The sequence below is a fragment of the Falco naumanni genome, chromosome Z (assembly GCF_017639655.2).
Source record: "Falco naumanni isolate bFalNau1 chromosome Z, bFalNau1.pat, whole genome shotgun sequence".
In the NCBI taxonomy this organism is placed as follows: domain Eukaryota; kingdom Metazoa; phylum Chordata; class Aves; order Falconiformes; family Falconidae; genus Falco; species Falco naumanni.
The window spans coordinates 83,034,879-83,057,217 of record NC_054080.1 but is presented as its reverse complement, the minus strand read 5'-3'; the positions used below and the strand labels follow the sequence as shown (position 1 = coordinate 83,057,217).

General features: G+C 47.5%; 1 protein-coding gene across 4 annotated transcripts in view; it reads right to left on the bottom strand.

Annotated features, from left to right (window-relative positions):
• The window catches only part of CTIF (cap binding complex dependent translation initiation factor), a 141,293-nt gene that overhangs the window by 96,241 nt on the left and 22,713 nt on the right, over nucleotides 1-22,339 (bottom strand). For 2 of the 4 annotated variants that reach the window (XM_040580438.1, XM_040580439.1), the window contains exons 2-4: nucleotides 18,254-18,466; nucleotides 13,082-13,165; nucleotides 2,360-2,482 (exon numbers count right to left, since the gene is read on the bottom strand). In XM_040580438.1, the coding sequence (XP_040436372.1) occupies nucleotides 2,360-2,482; nucleotides 13,082-13,165; nucleotides 18,254-18,433 (387 nt within the window). In that variant the 5' untranslated portion in view covers nucleotides 18,434-18,466. The remainder of the gene's footprint in view (nucleotides 1-2,359; nucleotides 2,483-13,081; nucleotides 13,166-18,253; nucleotides 18,467-22,339) is intronic. The other 2 variants (XM_040580440.1, XM_040580441.1) reach the window with 2 other exon arrangements.

Here is a 22,339-nt window from a genome sequence, read left to right as displayed (position 1 = left end):
CCCTTCCTGAGGCCCAAAACAAAGCATCCAGCAATTACCCTCTGATGCTCTGTTTGAAACCTGTTTGGATGTGGCTGGAGGGCCTCGGCACTGACACCTTCTGATGTGCAGCATAAGCGGAGGCAGCACAAGCTGTCCCACCCAGCTGCCCTGCACCTCCTCGGCGCATCAGCTCGTCGGTGCTCTGCCAGCGAGGACGGTCAGCCCTGGCACAAATCCTGGCAATTAAGGGAAACTGCAGCCATGTTTTAGGTGGTGCAGGAAGCCAGATGGGTGCAAGCTTCCAGGCAGCGGCGGGATGCTTCCACCCAAACTGGGCTGCAGCTCCTGGCCCTCCTAGCTGATGTCCCCATAACTTCTTGGAGATGCTCCAAGCATTAGCCAGACTCCATAAAGACGGCGCCAGGGCCGAACGATAACACACCTTGCCACTTAGTCATGAGTCACTACGATCATTTCAAGACATCCTTTTGGTCTTCGATGACCTGTTTTTACAACCAGTTTCTGTCTTGACTCACAAGGCAGGGAGCATGCTTGCTGCCCAAATGAACTTGTGCTGCAGGGTGTTTGCTAGAATGCTCATGGCACGGTACCAAGACTTAATAATAAGACTTTAAAAAAGCCAATTCTCAAGTCTGGGGACAAAAAAAAAAAAAATATTTAAAAAATTGCATGTATTTAAGAAACTACTTGCTCTCAGTTCCCTCAGGACCGCAATTACAAGCACAGGCAGTTTTAACGTGAAGATCCAGCCCTCAGCTTTAGATAATAATTTTCACCACAAAGAGGTTTTAGTACTGCAGAAAATTAATTAAGCCACTAGGAATGATGACTGAGACACACTGACAAGAATAACATCATACTCAGAGAGACCAGAGATGCAGTAAAGCAGACCCTACAGACAGTATGGTTTAAATGCATGTCTACCACCTCTGTCCTCCGCCCCTGCGAGCACGCATCGCCTCCATCCACCGCCGCTCAGCCCCTGTCGCTGCCCACACCAACAGAGGGACGGACCGCACTGCCAGCTCTGTGGACTCTGACTGCTTACCCATGCATGCAACTTCAGCAAATTCCCCACAAAGTCAGCATTTGCATGCACGCAGCAGCTTTCCAAAGCCCAGCTCAGCATCCCACTGGTTCTTCTCGCCACTACCATCCTCCAGCAAAACACTACACATACAAAATCACGCTCTTCATCGCACTATTGCAACTGTGTTAGCCCGCTGCTGTGCTTGGCATTAACACAGAACAACGCCAAGTGGTTGGCTGAATCCATGATGTAAATTCAGAGATTATCCTGGGTCATGTGCTACTTTAGCATTTTTTAGTTCTATGTTTAAGGAGACTCCCCCAGCTTTCCTCCTGCTCAGGTGCCTGCAACCCCTGGATGCACTTTGGTAGAAAACAGAAAAGATAGATACTGAGCTGTCTGAAAAGGCTCCAATTAATGGTTTCCTTGTTGAAAATGGCAGGTTTTCATAAGAAAAATACACACATTTTGAGGAAGACAGTATTATCCCTGCTCAAACAAAGAAGGGTATGTTGAGTGTTGTTCCCATCAGAAAGGATCATCACTTTCCAGCAGCTATGTGGTTCTGTGGGTCCTCTCTCACCACAGCATGGCTCAGGAGGACAAACTGTTTCCTCAAGCTGAGATGGATGGATGGACTAGGACTTTGACCACTGGCCCTTTATCTCTCAGAGCCTGTCCTCCACTTCTGGCACAACCAGTGCTCACACACGCAGAAGCAGCACAACTCCAAGCGGACAGAGGAAGACAGATGCTGACTAAAACATGCAGAAGAGGTCCCTAGACTGAGTTCAAGGAATGGACCTAAAACCAAATCAAAAGCAAATTCTTACAGTCTTTTGCAGGGCAGGAAGTTAACTCCCCATCTAGCCCTGCTGACGCCTCCCATGGAAAGCAGCGTGACTCAAGGTCACCATTTAACACCATCTACATGGTGTCCACTCATGTATCAACTTCTAATGAAGACCTGTCAAAAAATAATGACAGACACCTCTTAATTTCCCAAAATTAAAATACTCCAAGACTTCAAATAAAGAAAAATAACCTAAATTCCTTTGCACTAAACCAGCTGACTAGGGACTTCTATCCCAATATTAAGGAACTCAGCATACCTCAACAGACTTCTTGAGGCTGAAGGACAGCTCCAGCCCTCAAAGCCATGACACACATTATACACGAATTAATTAAGTCTCTGAGGTGTCCTTCATAATTGCCATGCACTCACACCCTACGCGCAGACACACACACAAAACACATCGTTAGGAGGATGCCTCTGATAAACAGCACGCAAAGGACACAAGATCAGCACATCACTACCAGGTATACCTTGGTCGATTGCCTGAACTGGCTGCTTCTCCCGGGGCTGCCAGACCTGGATCCAGACCCACGCCTGGAGCCTGACCCAGGTCGGGATCCTGCGCTCCCACTGCTGCTGTGATCCCAACCTTCCTGGAAACAACAAACAGCTCGCTTTAGTAAAGGGTAACGCTGTCCTGCACCCACAAACCCCACTGATCCGGCGAGCCAGGAGAGCTCCAGATCCCAGACCACTCGTGCAAGCACCTACAAAACCATGCCCATGCCCAATGCCCTGCTTTTGGGGCTTTCTCAGAGTCCTTTAACACCTTCTATTTACACATTGCAAAGGGATGGCATTGTGGGAGGCTTCAATGAAGATAAAATGTGGCTCTAGCCTCTGCGTGGGGAAATACAATACTTACGTCCTCTATCTTCGTGCAGATTAATTATGCATATTCAGCAACCCCATGACCTCTAAAACTGCTTAAGGGCATCTGGGCAATGTTCTTAATGTGCTTTAACTTTTGGTCATCCCTGAACTGTTCAGGCAGTTGGACCTTCAGACTAAAACAGCCTATTCCATTCCATATCCTTAATTCCCCTCCCAAGCCTAAATCCACTTTTCAGTCACTTTTTCCCTCTGCTTAGCCCGCTGTTGGAGTCCAGCTACTCACATACCTGAAGAGACCTGGAGTTCACCAGGAGACACACAAATAACTATTCTTGCCCATTAAGGAGCTGTCCCCACTGTTCTTTATTCTCCTAACACTTGTTCTGCTGTCAAGCAACCTGCAGGTTTCTTGTTCAGCCTGTAGCCCTCAGGGCAAGATGAGTCATCTGGAAACCAGAGTAACTCCCCCAACCAGCCTTGTCTACCCAGACATCCCACAAGGTGCTTGGGGAGAGAGGTGGATATTGTCAGGGTAATCACTCCAAAAGCTTTGCTCAGAGGCTTGGGAAAGACCTTTGAAGTGACCTAAGATGATTAAAAAAACATGAAATCACAGAATGCAGAATATTCAACTCCTTGTTGTTGTACTCTGAAAATCTGGGAAATACAAAGGGGAGCATGTGTTTCAGGACGGGTGTGATAGCTGGCACTTACACAGGGCTTCTCGTGGCTCAGACATCCTCCCTGCAGACACTGCCACGGGCTAAAACATGGGCAGAGCCACCTTGGCCTTCAAGAGCCAAAAAGACTTGCCAGCAAAGCAAGGGGTGAACCCCTCTTTGCATACAACAGCAAGCCCTCACCACTAGTTTGGGGGCACAAACCACATCCCAGTTCCACCACTGCCACCCAAGTTGGATGGGGCAGGGAGACAGCCACACAGCAGATCCCAAGCTACTTAAGGTGATGCTACCCAGTAGGTCCAGCACAGACCTCAGCATATGTGAAACATTTAAGTGTCTACCCAACACAAGGGACTGGAAGCAAAATGCATGAGTACTGGTTTCTGTGTTGCTCCAGCTGCATGTTCTCCACCCTCAAACCTAGCAAGTCTCAAGCAAGCTCAAATATATTGTGGTTGTTACAGCCTAAAATCACCACCGACCTCAAAAGAGGAGGTCAAATGGCTTTGAGGTTGTATATAGACGAAATTTGAGAGGCTGTGGTTATTCCTACCACGTTACAACAACAGTAGAAAGCACCTTCTTCCCTCCTCATCACCGTGACCTGAAATCTCCCGATGACTGAGAAATATCGAGTGGCACAAAGTTAAGGGAGTTGATAAATTGGCAGGGAGGGGAAAAAATTTGATCAATGCCACTTGTGAGACACGGGCAGGCAGCCACTTTGGGAAACCTTGGGGGTGAGCCGGTCCTGCAGGCATCCTGAGAAGTGAGAAATATCTCATTTGACGTGGGAAAGATGTGAACCAACTGAAAAGGTAGTTGGGAGAAACAAACCTTCACCACCTAGATGTTCAAAGGACTAATTACCAGTTTACTGCATCCTACCCACTGAACATCTTGTCCATCCATGTATGAAAAATTTATGTGCCAACTGCTACAATGGGACCAACTCAGCATATGCACCCCTTGCTTTAAAAGACACTGAAAATAAACATCACCATTCCGTTATGTCCAGTTGGTCCAGCTTTTGGTCACTGTTGTCTGCAGACAACCTGAGGTTATGCAAACTGCAGGAACTGCTGGCCACAATAAAATCCTTATGAGAAATGCAGAGATTGGTACCACTGTGCACTGATGTACAAACACAGCGAGACAAGCCAGTGGATGCGGCACAAACCAACTAGATGAAAATCACAGGTATGCTTTCACTGCATCAGCTTGTCTCCTGGCTCTAACTCATGGCCTGGGGTCTTTTCCTTGCTCATGTTCCTTCTCTTCATCATGCCCTATTAGTATTTATATTTTAAAATGACTTATTTTTAAAATAAGGATTGTTGAACTAAAAATTATCGAAACTTCTGTTGAAGCTGAAACAGTCCAACCAAGTATGGCCTAAATACTCTCATGTTCAAACTCACCAGCACAGCCAGGCTCAGTATTTTACCTAAATTTCTGACTAATTGCCAAAGATGAACAACTTTTTACTGCTATCTTACTGACGGGGGTTAAAATCTCCAGAACAGAAATACCTGCACCAAAGCCTCCCCAAGACATTTCTGGTGGCTTTGTGCCCTTTAATAAAGCCCTTTTGTGCTAAAATGAACCCTCTCCGCAGACCTCCTTTCTGCAGGAGCAGGGAAGCTCACACCAACCTCATGGCTGATGCTAGAGGAGTGGGTGAGAGTTTGTAGGTAACGATGGTTCCTTAAAGAACAACCACCCAGCAATAAGAACCCTCCACCGGTATCATTGCAAAAAAAACATAAAAACTCCATCCCAAACCCAGAAAGGCAGCTGAACTTCAGCAGAAAGCTGATGCTCCATGGTGGAGAGACACCAGCACTGCTCACGCTCCATCCCACAGCATGGCCACCTACATGTCTCCCACCCAGTGCTCTCGCTAAATTAATTCAGCACGTTGCCCACTGATCTGAACAGATTTGTCCGCAGCTCTTGAGAAAAGCGAAGAAACAGTTGTAATTGGCATGAAGTTCTCCATCCCATGCCCTTGCCTCCTGCCAACCCCATCCCCCATCACCTGGCCTCCCTACTCTCTGCTGTGCCCTCGAAGGACAAGACTCCCCCAGTCTCTCCCAACACCCCAAACAGCCTTTGAACTCTTGTTCCCAGCTCTTATTTGGGCTCCTCCACCTACCAGTCATGGTCTACACTCACCAGCAGGAGATGGGACCTCAGAGCCATGCTTTGGGGCCTGGAGGGAAACATCACCCCCTCCAAACTGACTCCCAGCAGCTGCTCTCATCCGCGCCAATCCCTCTGGCCAAGCTCTGCACCCTCTTGGGAACAGCGAGGCTTGTGCATGCTAACACTGCCAGCCACCCTCCTGCAGAAAGTAGCTGTCAAATTTAACAACTGCATTTTAATTAGCAATAATCATATGTTTCACTTACACTGCAATTTTCACCTTCACAGCTAGCTCTTTGAGCCACGAACTAATTAATCCCGCTCCCTTTGCCAGCTCAAGAGTTAATACTTCCTGCTGCTCCGGTGCAAGTTTGAAAATCCCATTTGCAGCAAAAGGAGGTAACTTCCCCCAGTGCACAGGCATTAAACAGAAACACGGTGACCACCTGCGTGGTTGCTCTCAGTGATGGTAAGTATGGGTGAAGCTGGCCATGTATGAGGTGTAAACCAACCACGGCAATACCACAAGCTTTAAGTGGCCTGAAGACATCAGTGAATTCTTGATGGGATTCATGTTCAATTGTATGTAAAAAATCTCAGTATTCAATGTACAGCATTTACAGCCTCAGATGGGCCAAAGAAAAAGGAAAACCAGAAAGCCAGGGGACACAAAAGCCTCTGAGATATCCCCTGGGATTAATACCGGTCTCACCACTGCGCCTACAAGGAACTCCCTAGATCAAGTTGTGGGATGCCATTCAAATGACTCCCAAACTTTGAGTCTTAATCCTGGCCAGAACAGAAGACAGCTATCATGTCAAAGGTCCTTTTCTGAGGTTTTCCTCCAGCAGATCTTTTCATGTACCCACTCCGTGCTGCAGCTGAATCTTCCAGTTACGACACTGGACTCCAAGTATCTCCCTCCTCTTCCAAACCTATTCAAGAACAACCACTCCATTTTTTCTATGGAAAAACAGTAATTTAATTATTTTAATAATTTAAAATGCACCTTTTAAGAAAAAAACCATAAGATTACTGTAAACATTTTAGTAGGGACAAATTTTCCAGCTTCCTTCTGCTCAGTGCTTTGCATAAAGCTACAAGAAAACCAGAAAACTTACCCTTACAAAAGATTCATGCAGGAAAACCAACCACTTTGGCTCTGCTCCCTCCCTCCCCAGGTCCATCTCCACCTTCCCTAGCCCTCTCCAATCTGGAACCATAGCTGAACACTGCTTTGGTAAAGGCACAGCAGAAAGGACACTGAACATCGCTTCGAGCTCTTCTCCAACCAGGAAAAGTAAGGTTTTACCTACACCTGTGCCACAATACAGGAACAAAGGACCTGATGGGCTTGGAAGCAGGAGGTTAAGCCTACAGGATCTTTCTGGACACGCCAGGAAAAAGCCCAAGCCTGTGTGGCTGCGTTCCTTCCAGACACCATCAGAAGAGACGTGTTAGCCAAGGAAGTGCTAGATGGCTCGTTTACGTGCAAGGATGAAGATGAGGAGCACCGAGAGCACTCCGAATGGCACCGAGAGCTTCAGACAGGACATGGCAACACAGCAGCAAGCCCCTGCCCAAGCCTCAGAGGAGGCGGCTCACATCATCCCCTCCCTGCCAAGAGCCTCGGCACTTGTTGACCTATGCAACCAAATCTGGAAGAAGAATGGAGACCTCAAAAGTTAACTCAGCTACTGCAAATTCCACAAAAATAGAGTGTGGGAAGCTCTCCCCTAGCGGGCAGGCCAGCATCATCCTGTCCGCCCTACACACACAGAAACTGAGGGTGATGAGACATCCTCCCACATGAGCCACTAGTGACACCAGGCCTAGAAGACACCTTCCTCCATCCTTGGTAAGCAGCAATACTTCTTCTAAATCAGGCAGCAAAGCAGGGAAGCATTGCACTCCCAGATCTACAGACACCCAAGCACGTGCCTGCTTCATGAGGGAGGGTGCTGCTTCATGAGCTGTATCCCAAACAGAAATCCCAGAGGAAGTTAAACCTATATATTAAAGGACTCGATTTCTGTCCCAGCAGTCCTCTCCGACTGTAACTGAACAGGGCTGCATTCACTACATGGAAGGAGTGTCACTCAGCAGGCAGAAAACCACTGGGTGACCGGTTTTCTCAGAGCTCCTCTTTGCTCACGGGGAGGTCACCTTAGTTAAAGATTTAATTTTTTCCTCCGCCAGGCAGGGCTTCACCAACCTGTACTCACTGGCAAAGTCTCAAAACAACTCCCTGTCTTTCACTTTCTCTTTTCCTTTTGGAAACAAAGCAATGGCGTCTGCAGCATCTGCCAGCACCTACTTGTCCCAACAGGTCTTCAGCGTAGTGGCCAACCTCAACCAAATTCAGTATAAACTGGCCCTGGGCTATGATACAAGTGGGTCAGGAAGATGGAGAACCCCAGACTACCTCCAGGATCATCCCTCAAGCTTTGCTGAGCAAAAAAATCACTGTGCTTCAGATCTGGACCCAAGGGTGGGCAACTAAAGCCAGACACAGGCTGTCTATCAGCACAGGGAGATGAATTACATCTTTGGTTAGGAGATCTTGCCAGACTCTTTGCAAGCAGCACCCACCCACCCACTCTCCAGCGCTGATCTGGTTAGCCAAGGATCTGTTGCCTGCTGTCAGCAGATTTAAGCCAGCAAGAAGACAACTTCACAACTGACTTGACAAGTTTATGTGACAGCAGTGCTGCTCAAAGGAGCCTCGGTCCAACTCTGGACCTAGTGACATGGCCACTGCCCAAGGCTGGCCTCTGCAGCATCCATCAGGGAGGATTTCCTGGTGTTTGACCCCATGTGGTCAAACAGCACTGATGCCTGCAAAAAAAAAATAATATCTGGAATTGCAAGAGAAATCGCAGTGATACTTCGGTTTTTTCCACTTTCTATACAGTTAAGTTCTACTGTGCATTGAAATCTGTTGTTTCCCAAGACACAACTTCCACACATCCCCGCATCCCTACTATTGCCTTTGCTTTGGCAAAAAAGCAGCTTTTCCAACCGTGACATCATATGGTTGGAAACCAAGCGCTCATCATCAGAGGGGTTTTTGAAGTTCAGGGGAGACACGTGAAAGAGGGACCCAAAAGGTTTAAGTGGATCTGCTCTGCTCCCACTCCACGCACAACCGTGAAGACACCTCCTCTGGCTGCACCTCCCCCAGATACAGGCAGGTCACGTCCTCTGCCTACAGTCCCAGCTCACTACGCGAAGCATCTCCTGCCTGGAAATGTTTTGGCACTAGCACAGCACAGTGCTTCTTTAAGTCATGGAGACATAATAAATAAATTTTTAAGTAGTATTATATTTGATTTTGTGGGAACTTCTCATAATTTCCTTATCAGCAAGGCTTGGGTTTGGGTTCAGACATGCTCTGGCAGGATGTGCCAGGCTCAGTGACTGTGGCACACAGTCCCTGCAAAGCCCTCTACATCTCCATGCTACCAAACAGCGCAGGACACTCAACATCTTAGGCTGTTAACTTGACAGCACAGTCCTTGGGGTGCTCTTGACCCTGGCCAGTTAATAAATTCCAACCAAAGCCCAAGAGTGAAAACCCACCACCTCTGCCTGCCACAGGGATGCTGCTTCATGCTACTGGCTTCATGGCAAGGCAAACCAAGCCATCTCCTCCACCACCAGCTCCTTGGGGAGGACAGCAGAAGGGTGCTACCAGCAGGGTGTAGGATAATCCAGATGTGATTCCATACACCCCCTGCTCCTTCATTGCTCAGTAGTGACCATCAACACGACCATCACCCGGAGAAGGCTCTGAGGTCCCCAATCACACAACAAGTCTCTGCTGCACTTGGTAGGACAGGGACAGGGATGCAAGCAAGAAGTTAAAATAAACTGCAGTCCCATTTACTGCCAACACCACAGGCTTTTGCTTGGTGACAATGGGTGACAGCCAGCCACCATGGGGGAAGGGATGGACTTGGCCAGGAAGGAGGATTTTCAGCTCTCCGTCTCCCACCGCCTGGAGAAATGGGACAAACCCGCAGAGTTGCTGTTTTTTGTTAATGCCCTTTACATAAGGGGAGCCTGGGATGGAGCTGCTGCCAGATCTTTCATGTACCAAGAGCTCCGCTGGCCCTCTACATACCATACCATACCAGGACCAGACCAGACCAGACCAGACCAGACCAGACCAGACCAGAAGCCTTTTACTTAATGAATTGCTCTCAGAAATATATCAAAGAGCTTCCTACACGCAACAGCCTCACAAGGGGAATGCAAATAAAGTATTATATAAAATCTTCCCACTGGGTCTTCTCAGAAAAAAAAAAATGCAAGCATAAAAAGATGTTAAATGATTCCATTATCTAAACTTTCCTGATTTACAGAGGCAATACCGTGCTCAGCTAGTACCTTGCATACCTCGATGGAGTGTTCTTCACCCCAGAGGCTCACACAGTGCTAGCAGAACTTCTGGGGGTTATCACTCAAATACAGCAGGGCTTAGCAAAGCATGGCAATGCCATGCAGCAAACATGAAGAAACAATTATAAAAAAACAAGAAACAAGAATAATTATAAATTAAATGAATGTAATAGTGAGACCAGGATTTCCTCAGCGTACCACAAGTTCACGAAATATCTCTCATTAGATCCCCCATAAGCAGACCATTTTCTCACGGCCACCTGCCCAGAGAACTGGGAAGACCACAGTATAAGGTTTCCAGGGAGAATTTTCTCCATTTTCAAGCCGTTGCTTTGTATGGCGTGCACAAGTGCCAGTCTATGGGCACTAACGCCCATTCAGTCTCCCACTGCTGCTAATAGCAGAGGTCTCACCAAGCAGTACAAAAGCAGGGCAAGTATGGGGCAGCCTTTCCCAGAGCTACCCAAAATCACTGGAAAAACAGCAATTTAGGAATATCCTGGACTGCAGGTTGCATCAAGACACCTTATTTTTACCCTTAAATTGCACATTATTCAGCAGTTGCTCTCAGCCCCACACTTGCACAACATCCTGTGGGTGCTATATACACATGTATTATATATAGATGTCTGTATAAACACATAATACACCTATACACACACGTAAAAATCTTTCTTCTGTTTGCCTTGATCTTGCTGAATCCCACAGACAAGAATTTCAAAGGCATCAGGTACTTAGGGATGCAGAGGGGGATTTTCAGGCACAGGGAATTCAGCTTCACTCTAGGCTCACCTATAACCTTCAGGAAGCCAATTACTTTTGAAAATGTGGCACTGGACTACTCTGCCTTCACACAAAAGGAACCAGACGCTGAATATATTTCCAGGACTAACCTGGATTTCCATATAAATGCCCTTTCTGATTGCCAGGTTAGAACCGCACGAGACAAATCATGGTCACCGATACACAAGGCACATTTTCACAGTAGCTGATGCCAGCAGAAATCTCATATACGAGTATTTTTCAACTAAGATCGGTGCATACTGCACAACTGGCAAGGTAGAAATCTCAGCTGGAAACAGAACAGGGAAAATAAGAATTTGATTTTCTGACCAAACCCCTCAAAATCCATACAAATTTGCAACAAAAAACCCCACCAACACCCCTGGGGAGATAATTAGCCAGCTTCTTTTTTTTACCGCATTTGAAAAGTGATTGATAATTTGCATTCAAGACAAACACCTTATTAATGATATTTTTTGGGTTTCTTTTTTTTTTTTAACATTTAAAACTACTAGTGAAAAATCAACAGCCAGAAATGGTAATAAACTGAACCTCGTCCTCGCCAGCAGCGTTTCGCTCGTGTATCAGTAACAGCAAGAGAAATGCTTGCCGGGACAGAAGAACAATAGCTTGTAGCTGCTCTTTGGTGCCAAGGAAAATTTGTTACTCGCTGTTAAAGGAAACCCAACATGGAGAGAGATAATTACTAGCTCTGCTGCAGGCTGGGAGAGAGCCCAAATGCAGGGAAAACAGCTTGGGCATTGGTGGATGCTATTTGTATATAGAAAACAGGCTCCCTGTTGGAGGAGATCAAATAGGTTTAATCTCTTGGGGGGGGGGGGCCGAAAAAACAACAAAAAAACCCTGTAAGTTGAAACAAAAGAGAGCATGGCACCAGGCAGATGGAAGATGTCAGAGCTGAGATGATTAGAGCCGTGAAAGCATCACTCACGCATGACTCCTGCATCTTCCTGTGGTACCCACTAAAGACTGGCACATCAGCTGAGCCCTCGGGTGAAGAGCCAGGGACCTTCTTCCACAGGGAAAACGCCCGGTCCTGCTAACACCCCAAGCAGGCTCGATGGACGCAGCCAGCCTCCCAGCTGAATTTCAAGCAGCCGGCTGTGACGCTGGGAGGGAACCTGGATGGGGTTCTGCAGCAGAATATTTCAGAGCAGATGAAAGCTATAGTAAATTAAATCCACAATTCCATCTGGCACCTTCAGAGGCTCATGGGAAGCAGCATCTCTGTACAGCACACACCTTCCTACACAAGATCTTGTCTTTGCAGCATGCAGGTGTTTGTAAAGATGCTCCCAGCATCCTTGCATCCAGGCACATGGCAGGGAGGGGATGCATGAGCCCCCATCCCACAGCCAAGCAGCTTCCAGCACAGCTCCGCACAGGAAGAAACTGTGCCCAAAATGGGAGCTGCAATACGCCCTGCTCAGACTGGCACAGCCTCTTGTACAACCCTGCAAGGGGCTCCCAGGCTTCTTCTCACAGATCCCACATGTGAAACCGAAGCCTGGACATTCAAGCAGGGAAAAACCACCAAAACCACCAGTCTGAAGCCTTTTCTCCAGATGGAACATCCATCAACCACAGCAACTGCAAACGCTGCTCCACCCTTTCCTGCAGCTGGCTTGGTCTAGTATCTCCTTGGGTGAACGCTACTCTGTAAGGGTTGATGGTCTCATGGTGGAACAGCAGCTCCTCAAGCAGGTGACAATGGTCAAATCCATGCCGCCACCATATCCAACCCTCTCCCACACAGGTGCCCACACAGAGGAGGGACAATCACCTCCAGTGATGCCAGCCACGCTTCATACTCTTCACTGATGCTCACACCACGTAAAATCACCAAAACACAAACTCTCAGCACATGCCATTTTGCTTCTTCTCCCAGTTCACCCTCTCAGTTATTTAATCCTCTTCCCTACAACACCATCCTTCTGCTGCAGCACATAACCAAGACACACAGCTACACAAAGACCCCTCATCCCAGCTACATCTCGTACTTCCAAGTCAGCTTTGATGCTCTACATAGGTCCCTCTCACAGGTGGCAATAAGCAGCTCTTCAGGAATAAATGGGACACCCCATATTTTTTTCCCCAGAGCAATAAGCTCCTGGTCAAAACATCTATGGACACATTGGGATGTTACCCACCTCCCATGGTTTTGGTGGAAGCGAGCTTTCAGAAGCCGATCAGAGGGACACATCGCCCCTCCACAGGAGAGGGAAGGCTGGCAGCCCCGGTGGGCTCTGTGCTGCCAGATGAGACAGTGCAAGAACAGAAGCAAAGGTTTGGTGAGGAAGAGCTAAACACAACCCCTACCTGATTGTGTTCGTGAGACGATGAGCCCTTCCCTCGGGATGGGGAACAGCTGCCATCAAGCTGCTCGCTACAATCCGCCGTCCACTGTAAAAGGGATAAATAAAGGGATTGCATAAAATAATAGCCAGGCTGGGGAAAACTGCTGTGTCAGTTCACAGCGCACAGCAAACACTGTCCAGCTGCGGGCATCACTGTACGCATGCAGACCTCCTGCTTTGTGCGGATGATCCCAAAGGCTTTGGCTTGGAAACACTCCACCTGTTGACAATAAGCAGAGGGAAGATGCAGGAATAATTGCAGGAAGGCACCTGAAATGATGCTTTGCAATAAAACCCATCTCCAGAATTTTTTTGCAAACTCCAACAGCAAATGGTATCTCGGGTGTGTGGTACACACCAGGGCAGCTTGATTTGATTACTCTTCCATGGAGTTTGGGACATTTCTGCTTTCCCCAACTCTGCTTGCTTCAGGGACAGATACAAGTCCTGAGCTGCCAAAAACCTGTGGTTTTATTTTAAACAAAACAGAAAACAGCTCAGTTGCAGGTTTGGCCAGTGCTGTATGCTGCAGCTGCGATGTGCAGCCTGGATGGCAGCTCTGCTGTCACACTGGCTTCATCCCATGGTGAAGGGCACGGGCATCAGGGGACTTCCTGGCCATATGAGATCACGAGCCACTCAGCCCCGCTTCCCCCAAGATGCCTTCACCAAAATAATTCAATTTGGGGTCATCTGGGGTTCTTTTCCCCTCCAAAGAAATGAAGGGCTGCATCATACTGGGGAAAAAAAAAATAAAGAGCAATTTTCACTAGACAAACGTGAAAGGTGCTGATTAATCCTAAAGTCACTTTGTCACCCCCCAACAGATTTGAGACTGACCCTCGGTGACCAGCCCCCATTTCTGAGGTCTTTCATCCTGGAAGTGCTCGGCTGCTCCAGAGACACTCACCGCTTGGATGCTGTCACTAAGGCTGATGTGCCAAGAAAATGAAAAGTCAATTCCACACAAACAGCAACCACCTGAGGGCTTTTTGACAGGTACGGATGAGGCCACAAAATAAGAGGCAGAGCCACCTCTAGAACTGCCCATGATCCCTGCACACCTCTGCTCTTACCGGAGAGCCTGTCCTAGCTCACCGGATGGGGGGATCTCAGCCTCACCCTTAATGAGCTCCTTGAAGAGCTGCCCGTCACTCTCCTGCCACCTCTGCTGACCCATCTGGAAAAACTGATGATGCCATCACCCTTGAAAGCCTTCTTCTAGACCTATGCCTATCTCTTTTTAACAATTCTGAGTGCAACCACACACCTGGAAAGGTCTCCAAGGTACAGCTCAACCATTAGTATGTCCACAGCCAAAAGAAAATTGCACCTTCCCTCTGACTTTCCTCTTTTTCCTGGTGGGAGCAAGGTTGGAGACATCCCCACCATGGGCACATTCACACTTTGGGATTCTGTAGACCGGTGATGGATTCAGTTCCCTTGCAAGCAGCGTGGAGGATGAAGCAGCATACAGTGTGCCTTCCCTTCCTTCCCCTGGCATGCAGAGCAGTTATCTGTGGATGTGGTACCATCTAAGCATCTCACATACATGGGTGAGTGGATTTATCCTCTCTCAAGCAGGAAAAACATTACTGCAGCCACAAGGAAATGAACTGCAGACAGATCAAGCAACTTGCCCAACATTAAAGATTAAGTTGCCAACAGAACCTTGCAGTCAAAACCAGTTTTCTTGGCCTCAGCCCAGTGCCTTCCCCCTAAACCCATCCTTTTTCCTCCAGCTCTCCTTAAGAGGGAACATGCCACCTCCAGTCAGGCTGGCTTCCAGCAGGGTTACTCCAGCAAGCTGCAGGATATGTGCGTGTTTATTCCTTGCTTTGGTAAGAAGTGATCAGGCAGAGAAAATCAGAAATAAAAATTCCTGATCATTTCTTATACAAATTCGGGATATGAAGTGGGAAAACGAGTTATCTTCAGGAAGCAAGAGATTAATTCCTTCTTAATGCATCCCTTTAGACACTGCTCGATAAAAGCAGGTAACCTATATAAAAACCTATCCTCGTGCCATACACAACCCCATAAACATGAAATACTGCACTTCGCTGCAGTTTCACAGAGAAATCCTAATTAAACTTATACACCAATGGTCTGGGGTATAACCACATTTAGCTGCTTAATTTGAGATGCCTCTAAAGGCAGTTTAATTAAAAGGTTCAATGTTCAGATCTTTCATTATTATTCATTTTTCTTTTAAAATAAAACCTCACTGTCTTTAAAGACAGCATTCCCAGAACTGACATTAAAAACCCAGCAGCTCTTTCTTTTATAGGGTAGGCCAGGGAAGAAAGCTAAAATCCCATTTCCACAACTGGAAGATGGATTTGGTTGTTGCAATCAAGGATCTTAATGCAAAAACTGTACCAGGGCTGCCGCAAGAATTGGCGGGTTTTCTCCTTAAGATGCAGAAGGAGCCCAGGCTATGGGCGGAGCTGTGGACAGGCTGAAAGTGGTTGTAAAATTTTGACTATTAATTTATTTGTAATTCAATAGTATTTCTAAACTTGACACATCAAATAAAGCAGCACCTGTCCGTTTGACCTGAAGTCCCTCCAGAAATGTCACTTCCAACAGCCATTTTCAGTTGGCCTTCAGTTACAAAAATGCACTATGAAGTACTTAGGATCACTTGACTTTTAAATTAATTTTCTCCCACTTCTAACAGTTTTGATCCTCAAATTGTAAAAGACCTCTTCATCAAATTCTATTCTTAAAAAGCTTCCTGTGATCGATAATCTCTTTACACCAAGCTAATTTATAAAGGGTATAAAGCTCTGGATCAGATCCTCGGCTCCAGCAAACCCGCACAGCTCAGAGATCAGCAGTGTTTATCTAATTTATCGGATGAGGACGGGATCCTCCATATACAGAATCACAGAATGGTTTGGGTTGGAAGGGACCTTTCAGCATCATCCACAGACAGGGGCACCTCCCACCAGCCCAGGTGGCTGCAAGCCCCATCCAACCTGGCCTTGGGCACTGCTGGGGATGGGGCACCCAAGCTGCTCTGGGCAGCCTGTAAAGAATTTCTTCCTAATATCCAATCTAGATCTCCCCTCTCTCAGTGCAAAGCCTTTCCCCCTTGTCCCCTCGCTACAGGCCCTGGTACAAAGCCCCTCTCCAGCTTCCCTGTCGGCCCCTTTAGGCACTGGAAGGTGCTATAAGGTCTCCCTGGAGCCTTCTCTTCTCCAGGCTGGGCCACCCCAGCTCTCCCAGCCTGTCCTCACAGGAGCTCTCCAGCCCTCTGACCATCTCCATAGCCTCCTCCAGACCCGCTCCAACAGGTCCGTATCTTCCTTGAATGGGGTCCCCCAGAGTTGGACACAGTACTCCAGGTGGGGTCTCAACAGAGGAGGAAAATCACCTCCTTTGACCTGCTGGCCACGCTTCTTGCGATGCAACCCAGGAGAAGCTTGGCATTCTGGGCTGCAAGCGCACATTGCCAGCTCACATCCAATTTGTCACCCACTGCTGTCCCCGAGTCTGTTTTTGCAGGGCTGCTCTCAACGGATCCATCCTCCATTCTGTGCTGATACTGGGGGTTGTCCCAACCCATTTACAGGACCTTGCACTTGGCCTTGTTGAACTTCATGAGGTTCATATGGGCCCACTCCTGTGGTGGACTCAGGGACACTGGCTTTTGCCACCACCAGCACATGTGGTGCACGGGGCAGAGGACAGGAGAAGTGGGCATCTCCAGCAGCCGGCAGTGCCTTGCCCTCTCTGCTCGAACTGCTCCTCCCAATTAAAGGCAAAACAAAGCCCTAGGGAGGCAGGGACTAATTTGTAAGCTATTAATAGACTTGGGCATGAAACAAGAGACAAAACGACCTGCAACAAAACTCTGCGTGCTGGAGGAGGTCATGGTCCTGAACAAACCCAGCCTGGACTCTGCTCTTCTCCCCATCAACATAGCCCCAGCTTGGCTTTGCCACACAGTCTCGTTAGCCATTAAGCTAACGTTAAAGCTTAATGCAAAGTGATCCAAGGATTTCTGCTCGGGACCAGTCCCCCTTGCACCTCATATAGAGACAAAGACCCAGATCAGACAGCAGACCCCTGCAGCAGCTCAGACACATCTTAGCTACCTAATGATGGCCATACCCTTACACTTATGACCCTTCAGCCTTATTATTACCTCATCCTCATAACCAGTATGTAAGTGGTCTCTAACCTACATACTTTATCCTACTGGGAGCCCTGCAGGGTAGGAAAGCACCTCGATCTCAATCAGAGTATGATGGCAGCCTTACAAGCCCAAGTGCATGGACCCAAGCCCACCACTCCCTGCACCACAGGCTCCTTATCCCTTTGACAGTTCACATCTTCAGCACGCATATGGCACAATAAAAATTATCTCCCTCCAAACAGGAACAGTTTCAGAGGTTTCATTTCTCCCTGTGTTGGATGTAAAATACCCATTTTAGGAACCAACCTAACTAGGACCATGTCAATCCTAATGACAACACCAAGCCCTGCTAAAACCATAACCATCCCTCTGTTTGCTGGGTATTCCCATCCTCTGAAATACAGAAATTTCGTTCTCTGACATAACCATGAAAGCAAGCAAACAGGTTACTCGTTATACATATTAAAATGCCCACAAATATCACACTTCTGGGAAGCACTTGGGGCTTTCGATTGACCTTCTGGTCTTGGTTGTTTCATGGACACCCCTGTGCCTAAGGGCAGGAGCACATCTCACTACCAAGCATCCCCCCCTGCTGCAGCCCCTGCAGGTCTTCCCAATCCCTCCAGAATTTCTTCACCCTGGAGAAGTAGTTTGGCACGGAGAGAGGCATCCTTCATTTGCAAATGAAATGTCATTCCTTTGTAAACGGGAACCCTGGAGAAGTCAGAAATCTTTTGGGCATGCACCTTGAGACCATGAAAAAACAAAACCCAGTCAGGAGTCCTCTACCAATGGGCTGGAAACCTTATATATATATATATAGCCAAAGAAGCAAGCTGCCCCAAATCCACTGTCTTATTACATCCTGCTTCACATCCCAATCCTAGAAAAGCTACTTCAGCTGGACATGCATCTCCAACCCAGGCTACAAGCCACCAGTGTCCCCCAGCCTCTCTCCCACCCCACACTGTGCCCTTCACCCACCTGCGAGATGTGGGACCGTGTCTTCTCACTCTCACCGTCCCCCTCTGTTTTATCTGTCAGCAGCCCCTGGACCTGGTATTCCAGGACGTAGCTGTCAATGAAACGCTCCAGCTCCTCGATCTCCTGAGAGCGGCTGCTCCCCGCCTCCGAGGAGGCTGATGCCACCGACGAGTTCTCCATCCCTTCAGGAAAGACACCAAGAACGGAGGGGGCCTGAGAGAGCAAAATAAAAAGAGGCGAGAAATTATTTCCCTGTAATTATAGAAAGGTTAAAAAAACAGCAGCCAAAGCCTATCAGTTACCACGGGCAGGATACTTTTTGCTGTACATCCTCTTTTCCAATAACATTTATAATAATCCTAGGTTGTCACATTTAGAGTTTCCCTGTGTGCAAAACCAGTCCCACTTCTGTAATATTCCTACATCTAAAGGCAACTACAGACATTGTGCCTATCCTCCTTCTTAAAATGCAAAATAATGAAAACCTCCAGACACATGCAGAAAAGAAAAAAATTACAAGTTTAATTTACAAAGCCCATGGCATTAGCTGTGCTGGATAAGGGTGATAAGCTAGGCATGACGGACAAGGGTGTGAGGAAGAGGATGATAACTGAAAAACTTCTCTAGGATGGTAGCAGTAAATGATGCTGAGTGAACAGCACGATTGTAAATGGTCCAGCGACGACGTTTGCATGTGGAGGTGAAACAGCAATCACACCAGAATTTATTTTTAAAACCTCTCTCTCTCTCTGCAGGAGAATGGCTCTACAGGAGATGGAGAGGCTTTATGATGCTCTCCATCCTATTATTCCATGGCTGAATGCCAAGCACACCTTAAGGAAAAGAAACCATCAGCTCCTGTACCTGGGCTGGGCACGTTTGCACATGAATTAAGCTTTGAACCAATGTCTTGCAGTAAGTCTCATGCTCCTCCTCCCCTGCGGCTGGGAATGAGAAGACACAAGAGATCCCACTACACTGCAGGACACAAGGACTTAATCCTTCACTCTCTCCTTCACCAGGAGCTGGTATTGACTGTATGTTTTGAGACTAGTATAAAATTACCAAGCAAATTCGGAGTGAGTCACATGCCATCCAGAAGGGAAAGCAAAAAAAAAAAAAAACGAAATCTGTTCTCAGCTCATGTAATTTCCAGCTCCTGAACTATTTCTCATCTGTCACTTCTGAACAATTGTGGCTTCATTTGGAAACTGCCAAGAACGAGCAGTTCTGGCCTAAGGATTTCATCTGCTCAAGGAATTATTCCCAAATGTGCCTGGACTGTCAAAAAGGTTCATTATGTAGATCAATATCACACATTAGCTCCTGAACAAAAATCATGTGGCATATTAAAAAGCAGAACGAAAGAAAAATAGACCAGTAAAAAAAAAGAGGAGCCCCAGAGAGCACGAAGCCCTCAAGGAGGGCATGCTTCTCCCCTTTTAGCTAATTAGTGCCAATTACCATATGGAAACCATCAATTATTAAATAGAAATTGCTGAAGAAAGAGTTGGGAGAATAGGTGGCTGCAAGGAGTCCTGGAGGGCAGGATGGCGTGGGGAACTGACCACGTGAGGCAGGGGACAGCTGATACAGGTGACATCACCTGGGATGCAGCACAAGAGTCAGAGGGCATGCTCCATCCCCTGGGGCCACACAGCACAAACACAGGGGGGTTGCCTATTTTAGTTTGCTGTGGGTTTTTTAAGGTGGCACTGGGGGCAAACAAGCTCAGGGCGCTGCCCGGGGGATGCTCCCCCTTGAATATCCAGGATAAAGTACAAAGCAGAGCAATGGCTAACAGGACTCCACTTTCGGGGGGCTCACCACCACGGCCAAACAGCATTTTGCTGATCAGCAACAGCAGAGATGGCAGACTGAGAAGGAGTGGGTTTGTCAGAAGCCACCAGGTCCGGCAAATGAGCAAGACCCATGTCCCTGAGAGATTTATGGATCTCTAGTAGGCAACTCTAAATTATCTCACAGCACCTTCACCTCCCTGTACAGAAAACCAGAACTTTGCAGGAAGAACACTCCTGAATGTTTAAGGGTGACGAGCTACCCCAGACACCTGAGATAGGATCATCATTGTACACAAAGATCCCTAGAGCAGATGCCCAAGCACGGACAGCGAGTTGGTTGGCATCTAACCCTCGTAATAAGATAAAAGACTAACAAGTCACAGCCTGTAATCTTTATATGCTTGGTGTGCACCAAGCCGGTGTGAATCACATAATGACAGAGACTGGCCACCCAACGTGGACGTACCGGTGGGCCAGAGCCACTGCCAATATGCCACTGTCACCCAAACCAGGGTGTCAGTAAAGAGGCTCAACAAGCAAAGGAACATCTTGACTTTGTGGCATCTCATGGCACTCCCTGGTAGCAACCAGCTCTGGGTTTTCTAAATTTGTCCTTTAATTCCCCCTCTGACCACACTCCCTTCCTATACGGGAGTTCATCATTAGCACCACACGTGCCTGATCCCTACGGAGTGAGGTAACACCCCAACTTGATGCTAAACCTCCTTTGGGCAAGTAGCTCAACTACAGACCTGAAGTCTTCTCCAGCCTGAATGGTTTTACAATTCCATGAGATGATGTTCAAGGACTTCATCGCTTAAATTCTGCTTTGCTCTCTCAGCCTACTTCCCATACTTCTTTCTGAGCAGTCTCACCCATTTTACATGAGTCTCTCCCACTTGTCATGCAACTGCCTTCTCCAGTTCCACCAGCCCACCCAGAGATATCCCAGCGCTCAGATGAGGGTTGTTTTGGTCACCATCCCCTAGAAGCTTTTTCAGCTACTGGGCTCTACCTAATTCCACCAAGTGTGAGATGCACATATATAAAACATGCTTGACAAAACCAAACCAAGATAATCACGAGTTTACAGAGGCCCATTCGCTGGTTCTTGGTTCAAGCAGCCTGGCCCTTCAAGCAGGACAGATTCTGGAGCACAAATGGTGGCCCTTCCTCCTTGGCAGGAGGAATCTTGGGAAGCCAAACATCCTCCTAGACCCAGACCAATTCAAGTCTACCTGCAAAGGTTTACTCTCCACACTAAAGCTAAACCTCCTCTCTCTTTCCAGAATTAACAATCTCTGCCAGGAAGGTGGTGTAGGATGGATGGTCTCCTGCTCTTCTTGGTGCCGCCTGTCAGGAAACTTCTGTGCCTGGAGCAGGTTTCCCATTACGCCTCACCTTCAAACAAAACATGCATGAACAAGAGGTTTTCAAAGAAAAATCCAAACCCACATCTGAGCATCAAAGCGGCTGATGTCTTCCCAAACCGAGAAAACACATGTTTTTGAGAGCTCTTCAGGGAGTGGTGGTCCCTTGGATCTGTGTTGGCACAGTGCCCACCACCAAGGATTCCCAGACCCCAGATACACTCCTTAGTGATAATTAACGGAGAACAACCTCAAATGCACACTTTTTTCCTGTTCCCTCCTCTCTCCCTACTTTATCAAAGCACAAAGTCTGTAAGTTTTGGGGGTCTGAAAACTGCCTTCCTAACCTTTCCTACAAAGCCCATGCTATGTTCTTTACTGCGACCATAAAACAAGGAGTCAGCAGCAGAAAAAGTCAATAGATGTGTAAACTGATTATTATAACTTAGTAACTATGAGCATTACTTTAATGTATAATTATTATTAATAGCTGTTATTAAGAGTGATCTAAATGGGGTTCTTGCTCTAGCAAGATTATATAGTTTATGGCAATTATACAGTTTTACCCTTAATCAGCAAATAAACTCAGTAAGGAAGAGCATTTTTTGTGACGTTGGTACATTCATTCCCCTTCTCTCAAAGGTGTTCCAGGCTTGCTGAACTTGCGGGAGCAAGGGGTGAGTCTGAAGAGGTGAAGAGCAGCAATGTAAGGAACCCATCTGGGGGAAGATGGGTGGGGGGCAACAGCACAGGGGAACTTGCAACCAAAACGATGTAGAAAAGGTGAGACCGTGACGAGAAGACAACAGACATGCAGGGACAGCAAAGCATTTCCATCAGCTCACTGCAGTCTGGGTGAAAGGACCCCACGCGAACATCTTCCCCCAGGGAAGATGCTCCAGCCATCTTCTCTC